At 48.5% G+C, this 23,250-nt stretch overlaps 1 protein-coding gene across 6 annotated transcripts in view; it reads right to left on the reverse strand.

The window, feature by feature from the left end:
- COLQ (collagen like tail subunit of asymmetric acetylcholinesterase) overlaps nucleotides 1–23,250 on the reverse strand; it is a 97,024-nt gene that overhangs the window by 15,997 nt on the left and 57,777 nt on the right. For 3 of the 6 annotated variants that reach the window (XM_078432369.2, XM_078432371.2, XM_060638638.3), the window contains exons 8-17: nucleotides 23,158–23,184; nucleotides 22,467–22,511; nucleotides 22,235–22,270; nucleotides 18,967–19,047; nucleotides 13,997–14,102; nucleotides 8,091–8,230; nucleotides 7,079–7,198; nucleotides 6,575–6,695; nucleotides 5,100–5,202; nucleotides 84–3,180 (exon numbers count right to left, since the gene is read on the reverse strand). In XM_078432369.2, coding sequence (XP_078288495.2) covers nucleotides 3,111–3,180; nucleotides 5,100–5,202; nucleotides 6,575–6,695; nucleotides 7,079–7,198; nucleotides 8,091–8,230; nucleotides 13,997–14,102; nucleotides 18,967–19,047; nucleotides 22,235–22,270; nucleotides 22,467–22,511; nucleotides 23,158–23,184 — 849 coding nt within the window. In that variant the 3' untranslated portion in view covers nucleotides 84–3,110. Of the gene's footprint in view, nucleotides 1–83; nucleotides 3,181–5,099; nucleotides 5,203–6,574; nucleotides 6,696–7,078; nucleotides 7,199–8,090; nucleotides 8,231–13,996; nucleotides 14,103–18,966; nucleotides 19,048–22,234; nucleotides 22,271–22,466; nucleotides 22,512–23,157; nucleotides 23,185–23,250 lie in introns of those variants that run through there. The other 3 variants (XM_078432368.2, XM_078432372.2, XM_060638635.3) reach the window with 1 other exon arrangement.

Below are 23,250 nucleotides of genomic sequence, written 5' to 3' on the forward strand. Positions count from 1 at the left end.
GGTTTATATGATATTTAAGTTGGATTTTCTGCCACCTACCAACAAAAGCATCTAAGCTGGCATAGCCTTTTTTAGCGACCCAACTGCACCTCGGAAGACCCTATGATATTTTCAGCCACTCCATGTGACAGCCTCAGGAGCAGCTGAAGGAATCCATCACCACTCCTAGGCAGGCCCTGTCACCACCGGAGGATAGCGTCCCCACCCACAAGCTGTTAAAGCCAAAAGAAAATTTAGCCCTTGTTACAGTTTCTTCCGGGTAAGGAAATGGAGGCTGTGAGACGCGACAAACCCAGCCTGAGCCTGGGTGCCAGGACTCCGGGTTCACCGTCCTTCCCTCCACACTGTGGCCCCTCAGTTCCCCACAGGACCAGCAAGTGCTCTCTAGAAACATCTAGCTACCTATCCTATGGCCGCCTGGCCTGCTTATTACAGGTGCCCCTGTTCCTGGGGAACCTGCTCCCTCCACCACAGTTAGCATTTCAGGGCAGGGCTGGGGACAGCCCATCTTCCTTCATCTTTCATTTCTCCATTTCACAATTCCACACGGGGAGAACTACTATTATGATATACATATATATAAACACGTGGCTTTGAACCCTTTTATTTTCAGGGCCTTTCAGAACCCCCCTTGCAATACTTGGAGACAGACCCCTCTAATATTGTGGGATCTGGTTACAAGAGCACAGGTGGAGGCTCACACACCAAATGTCTACGTATTTACATTATAATCAAACTAACAGAGTGTTCTTAAATATGTTCTCTCTGCTTACCTGTCAGTCACACCTTCATAAAGACCTAGAAGGCTGGGTTTGAATATGGACTATTTAGATTCCTCAAAGTTCTGTGGCAGCACGAGGAGAGCAAGGCCCAGCCCGCACTGAGAGGGGCCTCGTGTGTATCTCTGTGGCAACTCCAGCCCGCCTATCCGAGCCCCATCTGCAACCTCTAAACACAGCTTGTCCCTGGTCACCCCTCGTGCTTACAGGCGTATGCAGGTCACCCTCAGGCAGGCAGACTTGGGGAAGAGGCCTCAGGCTCAGGACCACTTGGGTGAGAGCTGTGGTCTCCTGGGTACCTGGAACACGGTCTGGGAGAGGGGTGTCCAGTAGGCATGTCGCCTCGGCCTCACAGACTCCCTGCCCTGTGGGGAGGGTCATGGCCAGAGGAGGGCCAGATTGGTACCCTCTAAGGCAAGAGACCCAGGACAGGGCCCCTCGTGCCAGATCCAAGGGCAGTGCTGGAATGCCATCTCGTTCTAAACAGGGTCCTAAAATAAGGCTGGGGTGAGGCTAGGTTAGCCAGACCAGGCTCTGTGACTTTGGCTAAGTCCCTCCCTATCTCTCAACCTCCGTTTCCTCCCTTGTCTCTGAGTGGGACTGCTCCACATTCTAGAACCCTCTGCAGAGCCTCAGAAACAGTGAATTCAGACCCCTCATTCCAACCAGTAATGCTGGGACTCTGGTCCAAAACCCCCAGGGAAGAAAAAGCCACAGTGGGGAAACAAACCGCTTATATTTCTTGATATCCAGAGATCCCAGCATGAAGGTGCAGCTTTCATGGGAGCAACATCACCCCCAAGGTGTGCAGTAGAGCCTGGGGGAACCCAGCTGGCCAGTGTGCCCATCTCTGGTGGGCTGTCACCTCACACTTGGGCTGATCCCATCTGCTACAGACCCACTAGTGATGGCCCGCTGAGCCGGAAGCTCTTGTCTGAAGCCCATCCCTAAAGACCTCACCTTCAGGTTGATCCCATCTGCTACAGACCACTAGTGATGGCCCACTGGGCCAGAAGCTCTTGTCTGCTGAGTCCCCAAGACTCAGGCACGTTAAAGTGCTCCGTACAAAAGCTCAACAGCGTCCCTCCATCTGGTAACAAACAAGGAAATCCCATTTGAGGTCTGCCACTGGGGAGACATCTTTCCAAAACAAAGCTCAGCCCCACTCAGGAAAGATGGTGGTACAAGGCAGCTCACAGTCATGCCAGACTAACGACCCTGCAGAAACACGAGGGGCTCAGGCACACGAGGGCAAGGCTCTGCACTCCAGAGACACAATGGGAAGGTCACAGGGTGTGCACAGGAGTCAGCAGGCAGCCAGGAGCTGGAGCTCAGGACAGAAATGGTCTCTGCCTAGAACAGGTATTCAGTCGTAGGGCCTCATACGGGGAGACCCGGGGTGGCATTCTCCTAAGGACCGGAAACACCAAAAGCCTGCCCAAGTGTAGGCTCAGGAAGTCACACCCTCTGGTGGTGAATCTCCTGGACAAGAGATGGACATAAGGGGCATTCACAAGACAGAGGTCCAAGTACTGAGAGCCACGAGGTCAAGGTGGTGCTGGGGATGGTGAAACTATAGAAGCTACCCTCTTGGGAAACAATGAGAAGCAGGAAGGCCACTGTTCTGTTCACAAGCTGAGCACCCAGCTGGGCCTCCGCCCTCTCCCAGGGGCAGAGCACCGGTTTGGTGGCTTTCTCAGGGCTTTTTCACAGTTGGGTCCCTTCTTGGGGGAGCTGCATCCACATGAGGCTGTGCTGGGCTGTGGCCAGTTGAGGGGTTCCTCAGCGGGTGCAGAGCTTGGAGCCACTCCAAGAAGGCGGGTTCATTTCCCTGCTTTGTGGTTCATAGGCCTGGAGAGACCTGACGGCCGGCTGCCCCGGGTGAGAATGCCCACATTTCTGGAGGTCAGAGGAGTGGGGAGGCCTGTCCACCACATGACCCAGATGGGATGACGACAAATTCAAAAAGCCCTGCAGGTCTAGGCGTAGATAACAGTTGTGAGCCAAGTCCACGGTCTGGGTTGGTAACATTCCGAAGAAAAAGGGCACTGTAGGTCGGCAATTTGGCTGGATGGTAGCAATGGGAAAACGGTTCCCAGCGGGGGCATGTGGAAGGTTCTCCGGTACCTCAGATTAAGACAGGGTGCAGTGGTCCTAAGTTCTTCCGGTTGGACCGAGTTAAAAGCATGTCTTAGCAGCAAGAGCTCGTCCTTATTTTTGTCACACGACGGTGACGGAAACCGGACCGGGGGGTGTGAAGTCAATTTGATGAGGGTGGAAAAGCTGCTGCCGATCCTGTGGGATGCAGCCTGCCTTCTCCGCAAAGGCCCTTCACGTGAAGTAGCGGCAGGACGTGGAGTCGATGTAGCAGTAGGGGGTGCACTGCAGGTCCCCATATGACCTGAGGGGGGCAGATATGGGTCAGGGTGCGCGCAGGGCAGCGGGCACGATGGCTCCTGCCCAGGCCTCAGGACCAAGGCATGTTCTGAGGCCGCCTCTGGTGACTTCTGGTCCACCCTCATCAGACAGCTGTCACTACTGCTACCTCACTAAGGGCCTCAGGGTTTGCCAGAGAGTGCTCTCATTCTCATTTGGGGTAAGAGGCTTGGGGCAGTTGAGTTCAGGCCTCTGCGGCTTTGCCCCTTGAGCCCAGCTGAGGGATCTGGGTGGAAAGAGTTGGTAACCATGTTCTTAACACAGCATCTCTGAGAGAATCACTCCCTTCTCAAGACCTGAAAGGTTTCCAGGCGCGGTCCATTGGTCATACTGTACTGATGCAAATGTTCTATTTCTGTGCGGTCCAGGCCGGCAGCCTCTAGCCATGTGTATCTACTGAGGTCTTAAAATAAGGTTAGTAGGAATGAATAATTGGATTTTTAATTTTAATTAATTTGAAGTTAAATAGCAATGTGTGGCCGGGGGCCACCAGATTGGACAGCACAGCCTATACCTCTGTAAGCCCAAGTGCTAACGTATGATGGTTACACATTATACCCATATTCACAAGCATCCCTTGAGGCTTCTAGAGATTACATGAGTAACCACAGTGAACCAGTGGGTAAGCCCCAGGCTCTATGCAGTCCTGTGTTCCATGTCCAGTTATCTACACTGACTTGTCTCCATGAAGCCATCAACCAGCTCAGACCTGCCACCTCTCTGGCAAGTGTCAGAGGATAGGGCACTTCAGGGACAGGGCAGTACATACAGACACAGAGATACAGTCGGGCCCTGGCCAAGCCTAAAGTGCTTGGAGTTTTGGAACTACAGATCTGTAGTTCCCCCAGCCTGGTTCGAGACGCTGGTGTATATTTGGGGGTGGGCATTGAGGAGAATGCCTTCCATTGAGGAATGCCTTCCATTCCTTGGACAGAGGACAGAGGGGTGGACAGAGGGGTGACAGAAAGACAGGACTGGTGTCTATTTCCCAGCCCTGCTGAGGGCCTGGGTCCAAGCTTACCAGAGGAATAGGGCTGAAAGCAAAAGCTGAAGAGACTGGACTCCTGAGGGACCTAGGAGGTATGAAGGGCCAGTGATCCATTGCGGAACCAACAGAGAAGCAGGAACTAGGGAGGAAAGCCTTCTCATTTTCCCTACAACACTATACAACTCCACATCTGTGAGGATTAGGGGGAATGTGGTATGGTTTTGCATTTCATAGGCCCAGTGTCCTTCAGCTGGCTTGGGAGATGTCAACCGTGGAGGTCAATGTGAACACCCACTGGAGAGTCCCAGATAGAAGTAGAGGGGTCCCTGAAGGGGGTACTAACTTCCCGGGGTTTTCTTGGAACAGTCATGAGCCAGCAAAATTAGATGTTAATGCTGGTGTGATCTCATCTGCACCTATAGTTCTGCCCTGGGGGTCGGAGTTGTTGCAGAGAATTCAGGTTATACAGATGCTTAGATTCTTGGAAATGCCCTGGTACCTCCATCCTCCACTGGGCTTCCTCCAGACCCACTTTCCAGAAGACTAATGTGGTCATGGTAGCCACTGGGGTTGGGAGCTGCTCACCCAGGGGCAACAGCTGAACGTAGAGATTGCTGATTGCCAGGGGTTCGGGATGGAGCCGGTGACTCTCTGTCTCAGCTCGGCCTCAGAGGCACTCAGGCACCCTAAGAGGGCACGTGGTCATTATGTGTGTGTTGCCTGTCTCCCTTAGGTGAGCAGGGACCATGTATTGTGCTATTTGTCACCATACCTCAGTGTCTAGAAAGTACCAGGAACATAAGCAGCATTAAAAAAAAGTATTTGTGAAGGAAAGAGGAGGAAGCAGGCAGAGAGGGAGGCAGGGGTGTCATAATAGCACACGAGGTGATTCCTACCCAGGGAGATAGGTCTCGCAGGTCAGGTGGCCAAAGTCAGAGCCGTCGCAGTCCTCCACTCCCTTGTGCTGGTGACCATCTCCACAGTAGGCCCGGTGACAGCCTGAGGGACACAGGGGAGTGTAGCCCTGAGAGGGTGCTGGGGTGGGACAGGCCTACCTTAGCCTGTAAGGACTGTGTGGCCTAAAGGATCCACCCAGAGCATGCACCCTCTTAAGCGGACTCCCATAAAGCTTCAGATGCATCCGGGGACTGCCCCCTCAGCCCCCCCAAATCCCACGCCAGAGAATAAGGAGACCCAAGCTCCAGCCCACTCCAGCTACTTGTTAGCCAACAGAACAAGAGCAGGCCCCTTGGCCTCCCTGAGCCTCAATATCTCTATCTTAAACCTGGGGCGTGGACACCACCTCCCCTTCACAGGACACACCGTGGGTTCCCATGGAGTGAGAGTCAGGAGACTGCGCACTGGGCACAAGTGATGGCCACGGTGGCTCTCGTCTACAGAGAACTTCCACGACCTTCTTTTTACAGGGTTCCTTCCTGCTGTGTGATCTCCTATTTGACTCTGTCTGCACCAGGGGCAGAAGGGACTCCAGGCAAAGCGGGCATGCCAGGGATCACCATCCCGGGAACTGTCCCGGCAAGTACAGCTACAGAGAGAGAGATCCAGCCACTTCTCAGTCCCTGTGCCCATCGCTGCTCATTTACACATCTCCGGCCCTCAGCCAGGCCGGCTCCTCACAGCAAGGACTTAAAAATCATTCAGTGAAGGGACGTTGAATCCTTACTACACCCAGACGACCTGGCGCACATCAGCTCGCAGCATCTCTAAAGAGCTGAGCGGTCAGTACCGACACAGCCAATTTTCAGTGGAGGAAAGTGAGACTTGAGCTGTGAACTGCCCTCCATTCCCCACTCACTGAGAGCCTCCTCTAGGAACATTCGAACTCTACTCCGTCTGGCTCCAAATCCCCCACTTTACACACCACCTCCTGTTTTTGTCACGTGATTAAAAAAAGAAGAAGGAAAGCAAACCCTCCAGTGCGGTGCCGCCTGCCTGTCCCCGTAGCATCCCATCAGCCTGAAGTCTGCTTCCCCTAAGAAGGGCTTTGTCACCAGGGCTCCATCTGGTAAAAGTCCTGATGCAAATTCTTGGCTTCTCCCTTTCATCTTTCACTCTGTATCAGCTTTATCTTTTGATAAAGAACGTGAACTGGAACGTGGGTTTTGCCAAGAAGTAGGATTCAGGGAAAAGGAGGGACTGGTGGCTTCTCTAGGGGCAAGACCCTTGACACTAACCCACCATGATATGCGTGGGCAGTAAAAAGTCAGCATTTGGCCTGAATGGGAGGGCCGTCCCCACAGCAGCCCAGGGGTACTCCCTCTGGCTTGGAGATCACCCCAACCCACCACAGCTGGCATCCAGGGGCTTGCCCTCCCTCATCCAGGCCCTCCCCGAGGCAGGCACCACTCACTGATGCAGCTGTCACCCACGTCATCATTTCCGTCATCACACTCCTCCCCGGGCTGCAGGACTCCATCCCCGCAGGAGCCACGGTGGTCCACAGTATAGTCCACAGGGTGGAAAGGGGTCACCTGGCCAAAGAAACACAGGACAGTTACTAGAGATGGCATGACAGGTTGTTGGCACTGGGATGGAGACCCCGGGTCTGGGCGGGGGGGTTCCTTCCGGATGGGAAAGGCACCCCTCTCCTATGGCCCAGAGCTCTGCACTTGGCGGGAAGGCTGGGCCAGATCAGGACAGCATCCTGGCCGTGTGGGGATGGGAGACCGTCTGGAACCCTGGCTCCAAGAGGAGGTCCTATGTGGCGGGCAGGGGGAACGGAGAACTGCTCAGAAGCAGAGAAGAGGAGGGTGCCCAGCCCTTCCACGGAAACAGACTGCAGAAAGCTCTGCGCTAGACCCAACCCGTGGCCCTTCTTTCCTCGGGTATGTCCTGAGTGTCTGCCTCAGGGTACCTGGATGGGGAGCCAGCCAAGGCTGTCCTTGAAGTACAGAGATCTCTGATCTTTGCGGAAGGCAATGGCATTTTGGGTGTTCAGCCTCTCGAGCTCCTCCTGGTTGTTGACCACAAAAATCTGCCAGAGAACACACTGGTGAGGATTCCAGAAAACACTTCTATAGGGGTCAGGGGAAAAGCTGGAAGAGGACACAGAATCTCCATCCTTGGGCTGGTTAACAGTGGGATGGGGAGTCTGCATATCACACGCCGGGGATCCTCCTGAAGTCGGGAGGGATGTCCTGATTCCCCCATCTTCTCAACCCAGTTCCTAAGGTCTGGGTTTGCAATAAGAATGTCCACAATTTAAAATTTTTCTAACATTTAAAATGTTCCCAGGACTTAAATAAAAACATGATGTCATCTAATCAAGTAATTCAACATCTGGAAAGGAGTCTTAACAAAACTGTTATACTCAAAGGTGTTCATTACGGTTTTATTTACATTAGTGAAAAGCCTGGGAGAACCGTACAAGTACCCAACAACAGGGCCCTGGTTAAATAAATCACAGCACAGCCACACGATGGATGGATGATTATGCATCCATTCAAGTGATGAATTAATGTCCAGGGTTACCTCAGAATAATCCAAGGGAGGGTGGGCAGTAGTGAGTGGGTATAAAGAGGAAACAGGATTAACCAGGAGTTGATACGTGTTGAATTTGGGTGAAGGGTACATAGAGGTTTATTACACTATTTGTTCTGCTTTTGCATTTACTTAAAATTTTCTATAATTTTTTGTCCTTAAAAAAAAGACAAAACAAAAAAAACAAACCTCAAGTTGGACCCACAACCAAATGGACAACTTGGTTTCCTAGATTTTTATTTTTCCCTTATTTTCCAATTTCCTATAATGAGTGCGTACCAGGTATAATGAGGAAATCAGTTTATTAAAAGGCTTTTACAAGCTCTTGGAGGATCAGGTGAGAGGTCCCAATGGATAACCACCAGATTTTCTCCCAGGAGCCTTACCACAGGAACATGAGGGGAGCTGGACCCATACATGGATTCCCTGTAGGAGGGGTTATTCACATTCGTAGGGGTTCCACAAAGACAACTTCCTGGAGGCCCGGGAAATCCTCTGTCCCCTTTGGGTCCCATCACAAGTTGTCCTAGGAAGCAACAGAATGCTGTGTTACTAGAGCAAAGGAAGCGAAAACCAAACAGCCCCAGGGAGATGTGAGCAACCTTTACAACAGAAAGAAGGTCAAAGTCCAAGCATCTTAGGGTAGGCCCTGGGGAGAGGTCTAAAGAGACTCTTTTGATCCAAGATATGGAGGAGGTGATGTTCTCTGTGGGTCCCTTAACCATACCGGGTGTTGGGGAACCTTCCCCAATTCTCTCCGTTCCCTTTCTCTACACTTTGGAAACCAGACAGACATTCTACTTCCCAGATGACCTTGCATGCAAGGTCTGTGATGGGAGAAGGGTAAGCATCTGAGAAAGTCTGTCCTGATAAAAAAAACAGAGCTGGTGAGAGACCTAGCTTCCTCCTTCTTCCTGTCTAGAAGACAGACAACATGCCTGGTGCAGCAGCAGCCACATTGCAACCCTGAGGTAATAGGTATGAGAAGAGAAGCCAACATACAGGAAAGACCAGGGGTTCATGGGGCATGGGACCCTGCTGGTGACACTTAGAAGCTGAACCAAAGTCAGCCACTGTTGACCTCTCTGGACCTCCTCGTATGAGAAAAACAATCTCCTTTTTGTTTAGACTATTATTAACAGGGATCTAAGGAACACAATGCTGACAACTTCTATTATTTTTTTATTCATTTTATTTTGTTCTTATTTGTGAGATCTTTACGAAGGAATTTCTAAAGGTGGGTTTCTTTCATTCCTTCTGGAAGAAAATGGAATGCCTGAAAATGCTCCACCTACTTATTCTCCCCTGGTACTGAGGAGAGTGTCGTGAACGTATATTATTAGGAAATGTATTCCCTGCAATGTGGGTGATCTGCTTGGGCAGTAGTCTTCACCTAGACTTTTAAAGGTCTTAATGTCCAGGCCACACTCCAGACCAATTCCATTAAGAATGCAGAGAATAGAACCCAGGCATCCATACTTTTAAAAGCTCTCAAGATGATTCCAGTGTATACTAAGGTCGCGAACGCTGGTCTAAGGAAACGGTCTTTGCACAAGCCATTTCCCTACTAGATTATTCTTCCTTCACCCTCCATCCCTCCTTCCTCAGGTGCCTTCCAGCTAGCTCCTGATCTGGATTCAAATATCACTTCTGCAGGGAAGCCTTCTGAATCTTCGCACTCTGGCACGTTCACTTGGATAATGTCATAGTTCCCTATGCCTTTTCTTCACAGCACTTATCTCTGTTTGCGATTTTGTGTCTTGTGAGATTATCCGATCAAGGTCAATCTCCCCCAGTGGAATATAAGCTCCACAAGGGCAAGGTTGATGCCCATTTTCATTCACAAGGGTGGGATACACAGTAGGGACATGATACATGCTTGATGATGGAATGAATGGATGCAGACTCACTGGAAAGAAAAGGTGTTCGGAAAAGGCTTAAAAACCCCGGTTGGCAGAAAAGAACGAGAGCAAGAGCCATCCAACAGGGAGAGAGGAAAGAGGAAACACAGAGACTGACGAAGGAAGGAAGGAAGTATGCCTCCTCCTGGAAAAGTAAGGGGAAGTCTGGAGCCCAGTCACTGGTTTCAGGTTGTATAACTTCCCAAGGCAGCCAGCAACTAGGGACACAGCTGGCAGATTCCAGAAGGGCAGAAAGTAAAATGACTCCAGGGGAAAGGTCTGGTCAGGAACCCAAAGAAGCAGCGTTAGCTAGAGGAAGAAACCCCAATGGGAATACCCTCCCCACAACCTTGAGCCTTCCTGAGCTGGTGGACAGATATGTCCAAGATCAGAAGAATGCCGGTACGAGGGCTGGGGCGGGGGCGGGCATTGCCAACATTTCATACCAGGTTGTGGTAGTTGCTTGAACAAGAAATAAGAATACAACGCTGTAGGAGGAGCTCCAGTCCCGTGTTCTGATGTTTTCAGCACAGCCCAGAAAGACACAGACTCCACCAGCCCAGGAATACTCTGGGTAATTATCACCCCCGGGGAAACTGAGGTGGGAGTGCTCTGTAACCAAGGATGCGCGAGTGGCATCGGAGAAGGTTCTGTGACCCCAACAACTCCTCCAGAACCATGGCCTCAGAGAGGGTCAGGCGTTGGTCCCACTGTCCGGCCAATAAGTGGTGAGGCTGAGATTTGAATTCATGTATGACTTCACACTATGCCATCAAAAGACAAAGTCCAAGAATACTGATGCTTGCAGGAAGCTGGAAATTCCCAGGTACCACAGTGATTCACTTATACCCGGTCTGGGTGCAGGAAGGACTCACTCAGATTTGTAATTTGGTTACTTCAAATCACATCCTAGAGGCATTTTGCCTTGATTCCCTCGGCCACCTCCTAGCACCTCGTTCTCTGTAACTTGGGTGATAAAAAGTTCCCCCTCCACCTCCCCCCAGCACTGTCCTGCCCCACAGCTCTGGGCACCAGAACCAGAGGTGGCCTCCAGAGAGGGTGACAGGATGTGGCAGGGAGCCCGCTTCCTGCCACCACTGCAGTTTCCCTGCCGCTTCCTCTCAGCTGTCAGAGGGCATCTGTTACCCCTGCCTGTTTCCTGCCAGGATCCACTGAAGGGCACAGCAACTCGAACTGCCCCACCTCGGCCTCTCAGAACTGGTCCAGCGGGCCTGCCTGATCCATCGTCCCGTGGAGCCAGAAGACCTGGCTCTCCATCTGTGCCCAGACTGCCTCCCATCGCTGCTGGCTGTGCAGCGGGAGCAGGCCTGACATGGGAATCGGCGAGGAGGCAGAGGGACCACAGAATAGTCTCCACATCACCCCCAGCTCTTACTCTGCCTCAGCAGAGGCTGCATGGCTAAGTGGGAAGGGTCTCTAGACCAGGAGCCACAGACTGATTCTGGGCCGGGCAAGGCCACCACCGGTCAGCTCTGTGACCTCCAGGAAGTCCCTTTTCTCTGAGGTTCAAAGTTCTTTTCTATAAAGGGAGGGCTGGATAAGACCAGGGTTGTTTGACTTGTGGTTCAGAGCCCAAAGACATTCTAAGATGGATCTGGGGCAGGGGTTCTGGAACTCTGGGAAGCAGTGTGCAGCATCTTGGGCGCAGATACGACACGTATTTGTCCTGAGTGGGTGTGGGACTTTTATCAGACTCCAGAGATAGTCTCAGGAATCACTTCTGGGGCCTGTTCCCATTCTTGACGATTATCCAACTGGCCCCAGGTCCAGGTTATCTTTTAAATTCCTCCCTCCTCTTCTTTCCCTACCCTGCACCCTGCCCTCCTCAAAAAAAAAGTTTCCAAAGAGCAGGATGATTGCCCCATTTTCTTTAGCCCCTTCACTCTGGGAGGCTCCCCAGAAAGGAAGTGACTCATAAGAAGGCACAGGAAGGGGACCTGAGTCAGAAATGGACTGCATCCTGCTTGCCTGCTATGCAATCACCCGGGGGGACAGCCTGAGAACCAAAATGGCCCATGTCTGCGAGTGCTTGTGGTGCACAGCCCTGCCCCGCCCACCTGCCAGGTGCCATGGGATGGTAAAGCTGACCGGCCATCGACACTGCCTCGAGGACTTGCTATCTAGAAGGAAGATGAAACACATCTGCAGAAAAGTTATCGGTGAAGGGCCATAGCAGAGAGGCAATATGTACTTGGGCCCAGGGAAAGGAGACCCATCCTGTTAGGGACCAAGGAAGGCCTTACTGAAGAGAGGGCTTTGACAGAAGAAGACGGTTTCATCGGGTGGACCAGAAGGCTGGCCTAATGACCTCTCTTTGCATCCACACCGCTCCCCAAGAGCCTGGCTGTCTCCTCAGTTTTGTGAACTGCTTAAATACCTCAAGGGCCAAGAGAGTCCTCCCCAAAGAAAACTCAGGCCTCACGCCATGCTCTCGGTCCCTGGGGCTGGCAGCTCATGATCCTAGGCCTTGAGAAGAACATTACTCATGCCGGAAGTGAGGAAGAGGACTTCAACTGACCCTTGAACAACATGGGTTTAAACTGCATGGGTCCTCTTAGATGCAGATTTTTTACAGCACAGTACTATAAATGCATTTTCTCTTGTTTGTGATTTTCTTAATAACATTTCTTTTCTCTAGCTTCCTTTCTTGTAAGCTTACTGTATATGACACATATAACACACAAAGTATATGTTAATCCACTGCTATCAGGAAGGCTTCCAGTCAACAGCAGGCTATTAGTAGTTAAGTTTGGGGGGATTCAGGAGCTTATATGTGAATTTTCAACCATGCTGGGGTTGGCGCCCCTAACCTCCACATTTTTCGAGGGTCAAGTGTAGTTGGGAGGACCCCCATAGGGATTGTCAAGTCAATTCCCAGAAACAGACTGTGGGGCATGGACACATGGCCCAGGATGCATCTCCAATCTAGTTCCCTTAACAGCACAGAAATAGGTGTGGCAAGATAACTTATTGTCGTACTAACTGACATTTGTTTTCTCACTTTTTTCTCTCCCAATTTCAAGGAGCTAGCAAGATTTTGTGCTTTCTTGCCCTTGCCGAAAACAGGTACTATGTGAAGACTTTTCTCAGAAGAAAAAAGTTCCTGAGACAGGTGGCAGTACATGAGGAATATGAGAAGCAAGGCGCTGGAGGTCAGAAGAGGGGAGATGACTCCAGACATGGAGAGAGAGGGACCCCCTGTGTTTTGGAGATAAGGTAAGGAAGGTCTCAGAAGGAATAGCTATGGGACTTCTTGGGAAACTGAACCACAGGGACCAGGCTTGGAAATGTTCCGATACCCAAGCATGAAATGAATATGGCAGTCACCAGGCACCCTTGGACCACGTGGCCTGGGATAGCAGGCATCTCAGAGGTGAACAGGGCAGATCAAAGGCTGGAGGGAACTCCCCTGATGTTTTTTTGCCATAATCCCCAGGATCTTTGCCCAAATCTTTTTAGGTAGTTAGAGGAGTGGAGAGAACCTCTTAATACCTGAGATGGAATTTTCCTGGCATCCCGGAAGGTTAGAATCTCAGAACCAGCTTTAATTTGGTTTAAAGGAGCTAACAAATTATGACATTTCTAGACCATTGCATTACATGGTTGTGAATATATTCCCATAGACCCAGGGAGGAAAAGTACAATGTAGAATTTTAAAATGCCTTCATTTTAAGTTAAGAATAAAACTGTAATACCAATTGCTTTGTTTCCTTGTGTATAACTGAGAGCCAAGAACCCTACATAGTAAAGAGTCTTCTCAGACCTAGAGATGCTGTGTTTATGCAGGAAATGTGCTCTGAAAGGCCATATTTGGAGCTGACGAGGGAACAAACTAACAGGTTTAGCACATCAAATTAAACAAGGTAAACAAGCAGTGTATCTATGCCCTCTTCAATGGCAGACTTTGATTTCTTTTCAGGGTTTCTTTGTATATTCAGTGTAAACCAACAAGGACGCTTTCACAACACTACATAAGATAGAAAAATCGGCCACATCATCTTTACTTCTAGGATTAAGTAAATTGCTTGGAGCCATGAACGGCTTTTCTAGAAAAAGGTGTTAGTTGATGAAAAATGTGCCTGTTACTTTTCACTTGAAGTATAAATGACATCACCAATGTAATTATGTTTTTGTGGGTTTTTTTTTCCTCCTCTATTTGTTCTCCAAAATGCTACAACAGAGTCAGGATATTGTTTATCTCTCTTGTGTAGAAGTTGAATGAGCCAAGCTATGGAGAAATTATAAATATATTAAAAGCATCTCTGGTAGTTTCTAACTCAAAACACAAGGCAGACCTCTGCTGTGCCCTCTCTGGGGAGGTTGGCCAGGAGGGCAACACTGTGGATCAAGTGAAGCAGTGTGGCTCTTACCTGTGGATGGGGGGCCCGGGGGGCCTGGGGGACCTGGACGGCCAGGTTGACCAGAAGGCCCAGGCTTGCCTGGTGGGCCCATTACTCCACTATCTCCCTTTTGCCCCTGACAGAGAGAAAGGCAGAGCCTGTTATGACAACATGACATGGCAAACTTCTTTCCCCATTTATGTCTAAACCAGGGACCGCCTTGCACTTTGGAGCAGAAGCCCAGAGCAGGATTCAGCCCCAGAAGCCTTGACCCCCAAACTCCTAAAAAGCTCAGGGCAGGGGCACCTGGCTGGCTCAGCTGGTAGAGCGTGTGACTTTTGATCTCAGAGTCATGAGTTCAAGCCCCACAGTGGGCATGGAGTCTACTTAAAAAAAAAAAAAAAAAAAGCTCAGGGAAAGTGACATTTGAGATTGTGATGGTTACAAGTTTGTAGACATTACTTCTTGCTCTATTCTGGAAACATGGCACTGATTGCTGAAAGGAACCAATCCAACCCACTCCTCTCACGGGGCAGAGAAGGAAACAGAGGCTCAGGAAAGAGCAGAGATGTACATTAAGTCACCTAGCATTGAGGCAGCAGACTTGGGCCTAGCCTCAGGGCTCTGCTTGCTCACCAAGACCATGTTTCTTTTACCACAAGACCTGTTTCCATCAAATGAATTTCCGTTGCTCTCAGGATAAAGACCCAGATCCTTATTTCACCTACAAAGGCCTGTATGGCTGGCCTTTCTAGTCACGTTCCAGCCTTTTGGTGTTTTTGGTCTTCAAGGGCATCATGCCTTTTTTTTCCCCCCTCCTCTCTGCCCCAACTCGCTCTCCACTCCTCTGCCTGGTTAACTGCCTCCCAGCCTTTAGCTCTCACGTAAAATGTCACTGCAGCACAGCCTTCCCTGGCCTTGCCAGACTAAGTCAGTTCTCCCGGTCACAGGCTCTCAGAACTGGGCCTCTTTCCTTCCAGGCTTTTATCCAGGTCAGAAATGCACCAATATTTGTGTGGTCCTTTCATCAACGTCTCTCCATGAGACATAAGCTCCCTCTGGGCCCGAATTTGTCTTGCTCACCTCTCTTCCCCAGATTAAATGAGGGAGGAGGAAGATACTGAAAACACAAAGGGGAAGCAGTTCTGGTGATCTGGAAGTCAAGAGACCTGGATTTTCACGTTCGCCATGAGACCCTGGGTAACTCACGTCATTGCTTTGTGCCTGTTTTCTCATCTGTAAAATGGGGCCAGTAAGCACACACCTTCGCAGCTTTGTTGTAAAGCTAACAAAGATCTCAGAGGTGAAAAACCGCTTTGCACAGAACCAAGGGCTAAGGAAGTCAAGCTGATGATCACAGCAGCTAGTTTGCTTTCATCTTTTTCACATGGTTAGAAAAGGCCTAATTTCTTAAAGAGAGCCACACCTGTAGCTGCAGCCATTCCACATAGGATGTTCTCTTTGCTGCCTCTTCTGAGAGGGTCAAGAGCAAAGATTTCCTCCTTAGGGCTGCTCTTAGGAATGATCCTAGAAACCAAGATCTGTAGATTCTTCCCCTCCACAATTTGCTTACTGTGTGTTCGTATGCTGGTGCTAAACTGGACAGTGATTGATGCACGACATCTTTGACCTGGATCCCCTTTCTACACTTGTGCCTTGGCAAGCTTGCCCATGTAATGAAACATAAGCTTCCCCAAGTCTGGGAAGCAGGCAGGCAGGGTACTCCTTTTCAATCACAACAGTGACATGTGGCCTGCTGCCTTGTCAACATGGCTCTGGGGAACCTCTTGACAATGTCCAAGGACTTCTTAAATTCTTTTGTTGTATTTATTTATTCATTCATTCATTCATTCATTCATAGGAGTTCTTAAAGTCCTAATATGGGACCTATAAGGGCAGAGTTTATTTCCAATTCCATCCTGATGGAAGGAGTTCTTAATCCTTGGCCCAAGCTGAAGCTTGGTAACTAAGATGGGTCCCAGAATAGCAAAGGAGGTCACACCATCTTAATATAGCCACAGTTAAGGCTTGTTTTTCTAAAAGCCACATCATCTATGAGCACAGGAAATGCCACAGCTTGAAGGGGCTGGAAGGTACTCCTTGATTCTGACACCAGCAATAATGGATTATTCTGCATAACTGTCATTTGTTCAGAACAAGCCATATCTCTATGAGCAGGACTCACTGAGCAGTGCTTTCCAGGAAAGGCATTGTTTATTCCTTTACTGCCATAAAATTTGGTGATCCCTCTCAAAGAAGCTGCTCTGTCTCCTTAACTGAAGATTTGTATCATAGAGTCAAGAGCTGTTTCCCTGAGCCTGGTTTAAGGCAAGCGCTGAAGCATGAAGGTGAAGAGAGAAGGTGTGTGGAGGGAAGCAGGTCTCAACTCTCTAAGTTCCAATGCTGGCTTGGAAGTTCACTTGGCTGGGGATCACTCTACTTCCCTGGCCCTTAGGTTCCTTGTGACTAGACAGAGATGAGGTGTTCTCTAAAATCGTTCTGGCTGTGAAATTCTAATCTCCTGAAGTCCCTTCTGGATCTCTGATTCCAGGAGTTGGATAGACTTACATTAACCTCCAGAAACTCTTAGCACCACTGGCCTGACAACACTTGGTGTATAAGACTCTATGCTAGGAAACTAATTCATGATTTAAAAAAAAAAAACAACAGGGGCGCCTGGGTAGCTCAGTTGGTTAAGCGTCCGACTTCTGGCTCAGGTCATGATCTCGCGGTTCGTGAGTTTGAGCCCCAGGTCGGGCTCTGTGCTGACAGGTCGGAGCCTACTTCAGATTCTGTGCCCCTCCATCTCCCCGTCCCTCCCCTGCTCATGCTCTGTGTCTCTCTGTCTCTCAATAATAAATAAACGTTAGGGAGCCTGGGTGACTCAGTCGGTTAAGCGGCCAACTTCAGCTCAGGTCATGATCTCGTGGTCCGTGGGTTTGAGCCCCGCGTCGGCCTCTGTGCTGACAGCTCAGAGCCTGGAGCCTGTTTCAGATTCTTTGTCTCCCTCTCTCTCTGACCCTCCCCTGTTCATGCTCTGTCTCTCTCTGTCTCAAAAGTAAATAAACATTAAAATAATAATAATAAATAAACGTTAAAAAAAAAAAAAAACCACGATGGCAGGCTCCCAAAGATAACAACCCAAGTATCTGCTGACTAGACAGGCAGTGAGGGTTCAGAGCACACTCAGCTTGTTTATAACATCTTGTAGGAAGGATGAGCTCATTTCTCTGAGCTCCCACACATGGCGCTGGTGTAGTTTGAAGAATGTCCCAACCGAATCATTCTCAACAGTGTCAAGAAATAGCCGTCTTGGCTCCAGCCTTCACCAGGAAAAGACAAATACCACCCCAGAAGGGCACTAGAAGCACAGAAGCCTTCTAGAACTTCAAGCATAAAGCCTTCTGCATGGGATGAGCAGTAGGGAAGAAAAATATTTTCCCTTTTTTTTTCCTCCTTTTTCTGAGCCTAGGTTTTAGGACATTGGTATCTGTGGCATCATTGTGAAGTCATGGACATGCCAGCCATTGTAAAACCTCGAAAACTGAACTGGACCATTACGACTTCAAAAGTTATAATGGAATTTGTATTATCTGGGGTTGGAGCCTGTGTCATTCCTAAGTTCACTTGGAAAAGACCAGAACTGGCTCCACACTGTGATCATTGTTCTGAACGTTGGCTACATATTAGAATCATATAGAGAGCTTTAAAAAAAACCCACAACAACCCATTCTAAAGCCCCATGCCAGGTCAGTTACATCAGATCCTCTAAAAAATAAGGCCTAGGTGCTGGGGACAATAGGAGGCAAACTTGGAACTACAACCACTGCACCTGGGGCAGAGAAATCTGTATCGAATCAGCCCCCTAAGTGATTCTGATATAAGCTAAAGTTTGAGAACCATGGACCCAGCCTAAGAAAAGAATAAAAACATAAGAATGGAAAAAGGTTTGTGCCCAAAGATATTCACCTCTCAGCATCTGTATATAATTTTAGTTAGGCCTCTCTTGTCCAAGCAGTCTACTGCTTTACTCATTTACAAAATGCAATGCAGACATTTAAAAGAGCTTAATAAATATGTGCAGGGATGCGCAAAAATGTGTGACTTTAAGTTGAAGTTTTAGGATACAACAACTAGATATTGGGTATAAAAGAAACAAACAACCAGAAAGTTCACAAAGAAATAATACTGGAAGGAAACACACCAAAATGGTAACAGGGTTATGTCTGGGTGTTAGGTCTTCAGATGATTTCCCTTCTACTTTTCTGAATTTTCCAAGTTTTCTGTGATGATCACATATTACATTTATAATGGAAAAAGAGGTGAAAGTCTACAAACAGACAACCAAAAAAGTAAAGGAATGATGCCTGTCCATTAGAGAAAAGACAAGAAGCTTCTCCGAGGCACTCAATACAGCTCTAAAGGCAGCTCAGGCAAATGTGCCTTCATCCTTCCTCTCCCTCTCACGTCACAAGTGCCTGCTGACCAGGGAGAGTTCAGAATGAACAATTTCCCCAAGCCCTTAATAGTGCCCATAAAGAGAGTCACTTACAGTTCAGGGGCCCGAGTAGGGAAAAACCACTCTATTGTTGAGACTCAGAAGACCTTTCAACAGCAAGGAAATATTTGGATATTCCCCCAAACTCCATTTGTGTCTGGAGCATTGAGGCAAAAAGCAAGTTTTCTGGGTAAACAACAAGATCTGGCTTCCATTCCCAGTTGCTTTGGTTAAGGTAGACCTGTTCGTATGAAGCAAAGATCCACTCCTGCTTCTGGCCTTGGACACAGTTTGAACGGAGCATTCTAGCCCATCTGCTTCAAACCTCGGTTAGCCTAGAGAGGCAGGAGCTCCTGGAAGTGGTGCTCTTTCTGCCCACCAGCCTAGACGATGTTGGGGACTGTGCCTATGCTGATTGGCTCCACCTGTCTGCCTCTCTATCCCATCTGCCTACATCAGGAGGGAATGACCTCAGGGGCGTGGTAAGCACTGGGATCCTTACCTGCTTGCCTCGTTTTCCTGGTCTTCCCCTGGGTCCCCTGTGTCCTGCTATCCCGGGCTCACCCTTTGGACCCATTTCACCCTGGAAAGAAGAAAGAGAAGGAAGAGAGGAATCTGTGCATGTGGAGTAGGCACTCCTCTGCAGGTCCGTCTGTAGACAGACCAATCATTGGTCATGAGGGCAGTGCGTTCGATCGTTCCAGACCTTTTCCAATCGGACAGTCTGAGAGACTGGGAAAGTGATGAGGTCATGTGAAAGGTGGATAGATTTTTCAAGGAAGAGAAAGGAAAGATTACCCTGGGTGGGTTACTTATTCTCCAAGACAGACAGCTCCTGGGCGCCACATATTTTGGTGTCCCAAATCACCATCCCAAACAGCCAAAGTAGGAGATTCTTGCATTTCCGTGATATGTATGCCTGTGACGCTGCAAACTGCCAGGGGAAAATGCTTTCTCTTTTATTTGCAATTTTGCGTTGTACTGTGTTTCGCTTTTATCACAAATTCAAATCTGTGAGTTTTTGAATGATTGGACACAGTTTTGACAACTATCATCTTTGGGAAGTTTCTGCTCACGTAAGGACCTTTATGTAGGGTTATACACTTCCCTACTCTTCTGTAAAAACTGGTTTCAGTTCTAGCTCACTTTCATTTGATTCAGATGAAAACCGTGGGGAAAAATGTTCCAGACATATATTCAAATGCTCAATAACTGCAAAAGGCATGGAAGCAATACTTCTTCTTCTTTTTTTTTTTTTTTTAAACATTTATTCATTTATGAGAGACAGAGAGCACAAGCAGGGTAGGGACAGAGAGAGAGAGGGAGACACAGAGGCAGAAGCAGGCTCCAGGCTCCAAGCTGTCAGCACAGAACCTGACGCGGGGCTCGAACTCACGGACCACGAGATCATGACCTGAGCCGAAGTCGGACGCTTAACCGACTGAGCCACTCAGGTGCCCCTGGAAGCAATACGTCTAACTGAAAAGCCTTACTTTGAGCAATCAGAGACAAATGCACCAATTGAAGAATTCCATAGTTTAAGGCCAACCTTTTGTGAAACCCATTTCTCCACTATAGTTTCTTTCTTTCCTCGTGTACTGTTAGGATTCGAGGCCCACTTCCTGTTTATTTGGGTGACGGAGCCTACAGGACACCATTCCTACCTCCAGTTATCCTTCCACAGCCCAGAACGTACCACCAACAAGCTAACTTTAGCAACAGCAACCCGGGGAGTTTCGGTTAGTCAGCATCCAGTGTCCATAAAGAGCTCCTCCAGGCACTCAGAACAATAAACACCCAGTGGGCTCTTCACATGGAAGTCAGGGGAGGTATAACATAATAGAAAATTTCAGGAAATACTAATAAAGAGTAAGGATCAAGAATACAGCTCTGAAATGATCGGTCACTCGGCCAACGTAACAAATTGGCCCCTACCCAAGTCATCAACTCTTGCCACATCAAGAACTGTCCTTAAACCTCTGATTTCCTGCCAACCTGTCGTGTCCTCCAGCATCTGGACAGAAAGGGAGTGTGGGAGAACAGCATGGATTCTACATGGCTATGCAGATGTATGCACCATTTCCCTTGGTTGTTTAGAGGAGGTCAGGGGGTGTTTTGTTTGGCTTGGAAAAACAGCAGCATAAACAGTGTAAGTTTTTTGTTTTTTTTAAAGATTGGCAGAAGGAAGTGTGGGCACTCTCTTCATCAACTGAAAGCAGACAGTAAGTTCTTGATCTAATTTCTAAGACCTAATTACCATTATCATATCATCTCTGTCTTAAAACAGCCTGCCATGAAAGGGAAAGAGAACTCTACATGGCAAGCCTAGTAAATGGTGCCAGCTGTCATACTTAATTCCACAGTAATTTATTATTCTGATGTTCACTGTTGCACTGAATGAAAACCTAGCCTAATATTTTTAAATCAAATTAGTTTTTTCTCTTTTAATGTTTCCTTTAATTTGTTTATGTAATTATTTTTAATCCAACACTCCACCTAGGGAATAGCAGGAACAGTTTTTTGACAGCTTAAGGCAGTGATAAATAATAATAAATTAATGGCAGATGACTGACACTATTTAAATATGCTTGGGGCACCTGGGTGGCTCAGTCAGTTAAGCATCCGACTTCGGCTCAGGTCATGATCTCACAGTTCATGGGTTCAAGCCCCATGTCGGGCTCTGTGCTGACAGCTCAGAGACTGGAGCCTGCTTCATCTGTGTCTCCCTCTCTCTCTGCTCCTTCCCTGCTCTCACTCTGTCACTGTGTCTCTCAAAAATAAATGAACATTATAAATAAACAAATAAATAAGCAAGCAAGCTCTACTGACAGCAGGTCAGATAAAAATTGTTAATTCAAGTTGGAAAAAGAAAACTTTAAGATAAATTTGAAAGACAATTAGAATTCTAAGAAAGCATGCATTTGCATGTTTGAAGAATACTATTCTCTGAGGCTCAGGTGAAAATGACCATCTCCCAGGCCAATGCCTTAAGCATGAGGAACCCCTGTTACAAGTTACTATGTTAGATACAGTTGTTCTTAAGGGACATTTATGCACGCTCTCTTTATCCCAACACCCCCTCTCACCACCCCCCTTTCTTCGTAGACCCTGGCCCTAAGTAAAAGTTTCCAGAAATCTATTAGTCACTTGCCACTTCCACAATTTTTGTCATATCGGCACACCGCTCTACTATTAGTGGCTGGATGTTTTTTAAAGTCAATTGAATGAACTCCCATTTTTATTAAGACTTGTTCCCAGCAAGATATCCATGAAATCCCACTAAATAGCTAACTATTTAAATGAAAAAATGCAAATAAAAAAGAGTTGTTGTCACCCAGTTAAAATAGCTCTGTGTGCCTCTGACAGTACACGTACTGCCCTCCAAGAGGGTCTAGGTTGAGGGTCTTCAACAAAAGCATTAGGCCAAAGATGCCTGTGCTTCGCGCTGGGGCCCTCGACCACTGCAGCTCAGATCTGATCCAACTGTCTGACGCTTGCTGCTTCTGAACATTATCATGGCCCTCTAAGAGGCAGGAAATGCAAAGAAAGTCCTCTCTACCCAGACGGGGCATCCTTTCCCTCCCACTGAACTGGAGGGAGGTCTCAGACCATGCGGTCACCCTCTCACCAACATGCACAGCAACCTGCTCCCCTTCCAAACCAAAACCTTCCACGACATAACCCACTTTCCCTGCCCAGAGCTCTTTTTGTGGTGCTAAGAAGGTCCAATTTATTACTGAGGCCTATTATTACTACTTCTAAGTACTTACTTTCTGCCCCAACATTCCAGGAAATCCCGGGAAACCCTGTGAAGAGAGCAACACACATAGTGACTGCCTCTGAGATAGTGCTTGAAAGGGCTATGGAAGAGTGTGGTCAGCTGTTCTCAAGATAGAACCATCAGTCAGTCAGTCAGTCAGTCAGTAGGACAGCCCACAAGATGGCGGTGGGCAAGGGCTGCCATTTCCTCTGTAGTTTATCATTCCATGCAAAGGCCATTACCTTTTCTCCTTTGGGACCCAAGTCACCCCTTTCACCTCTGGATCCCTAGGAGGAAACCACAGGAGGGAATCAAAGAGTTAATACCCTGGGGTAAAACTGGAGAGTTTCAAAATGAAAGCTCCCTAAGCCAACACACTCATTTACAGGCAAAGAAGTAGGCTCAGGTGACTTGCCCAGGGAAGGAATGTTTTGTGGTCTACCTTTTATTTGGACCACAAAGACCCTTGCGTTAATAAAACACAACTCGCAGAAAATTCTGGGTCCCAGATCCTCTCTCCTCCTGTGGGAAATTTGTCCCCAGGTTCTGGCTGGATTTTTTTTACTTGGTTTGGTTTCTGACAGATGAGAAAGTTGTGTGGTAGAAGCTTGGTCTACAGACAACACCAACCATCTCCCTCCAGTGCCCTGCAGGCAGGCTGTGTTTCCCCTCCACCAGTAGACTTCAGCTACTAATCTGCTCCACGTGAGGGGCCTCTACCTCCACTGGGAGCTCCTCCCTAATCTACTCGCCCTGCCTTGGGAGGCCCCTCCCTGCTCTCCCAGCCCAATGACAAAGGACAGGGGGATATCTAGGAATGGTCACTATAGGTGCTAACTTAAGAGAAACCTGGGCCTGTCTTCTGCTCATCACTGACCCCAGAGTCAATAGCCCAGACCAGGCTCTGGGAAGCCATGGGAGTCAAGCACTAACCTTTTCCCCTCTGGATCCAGGGTAGCCCTAAAAGAAAGCAAAAAGTGCATTTACCATTAGCCCTATGTACCCCCAAAGGCCTGAACAAAGTTT

The sequence above is a fragment of the Panthera onca genome, chromosome C2 (genome assembly GCF_046562875.1).
Source record: "Panthera onca isolate mPanOnc1 chromosome C2, mPanOnc1 haplotype 2, whole genome shotgun sequence".
NCBI lineage: Eukaryota > Metazoa > Chordata > Mammalia > Carnivora > Felidae > Panthera > Panthera onca.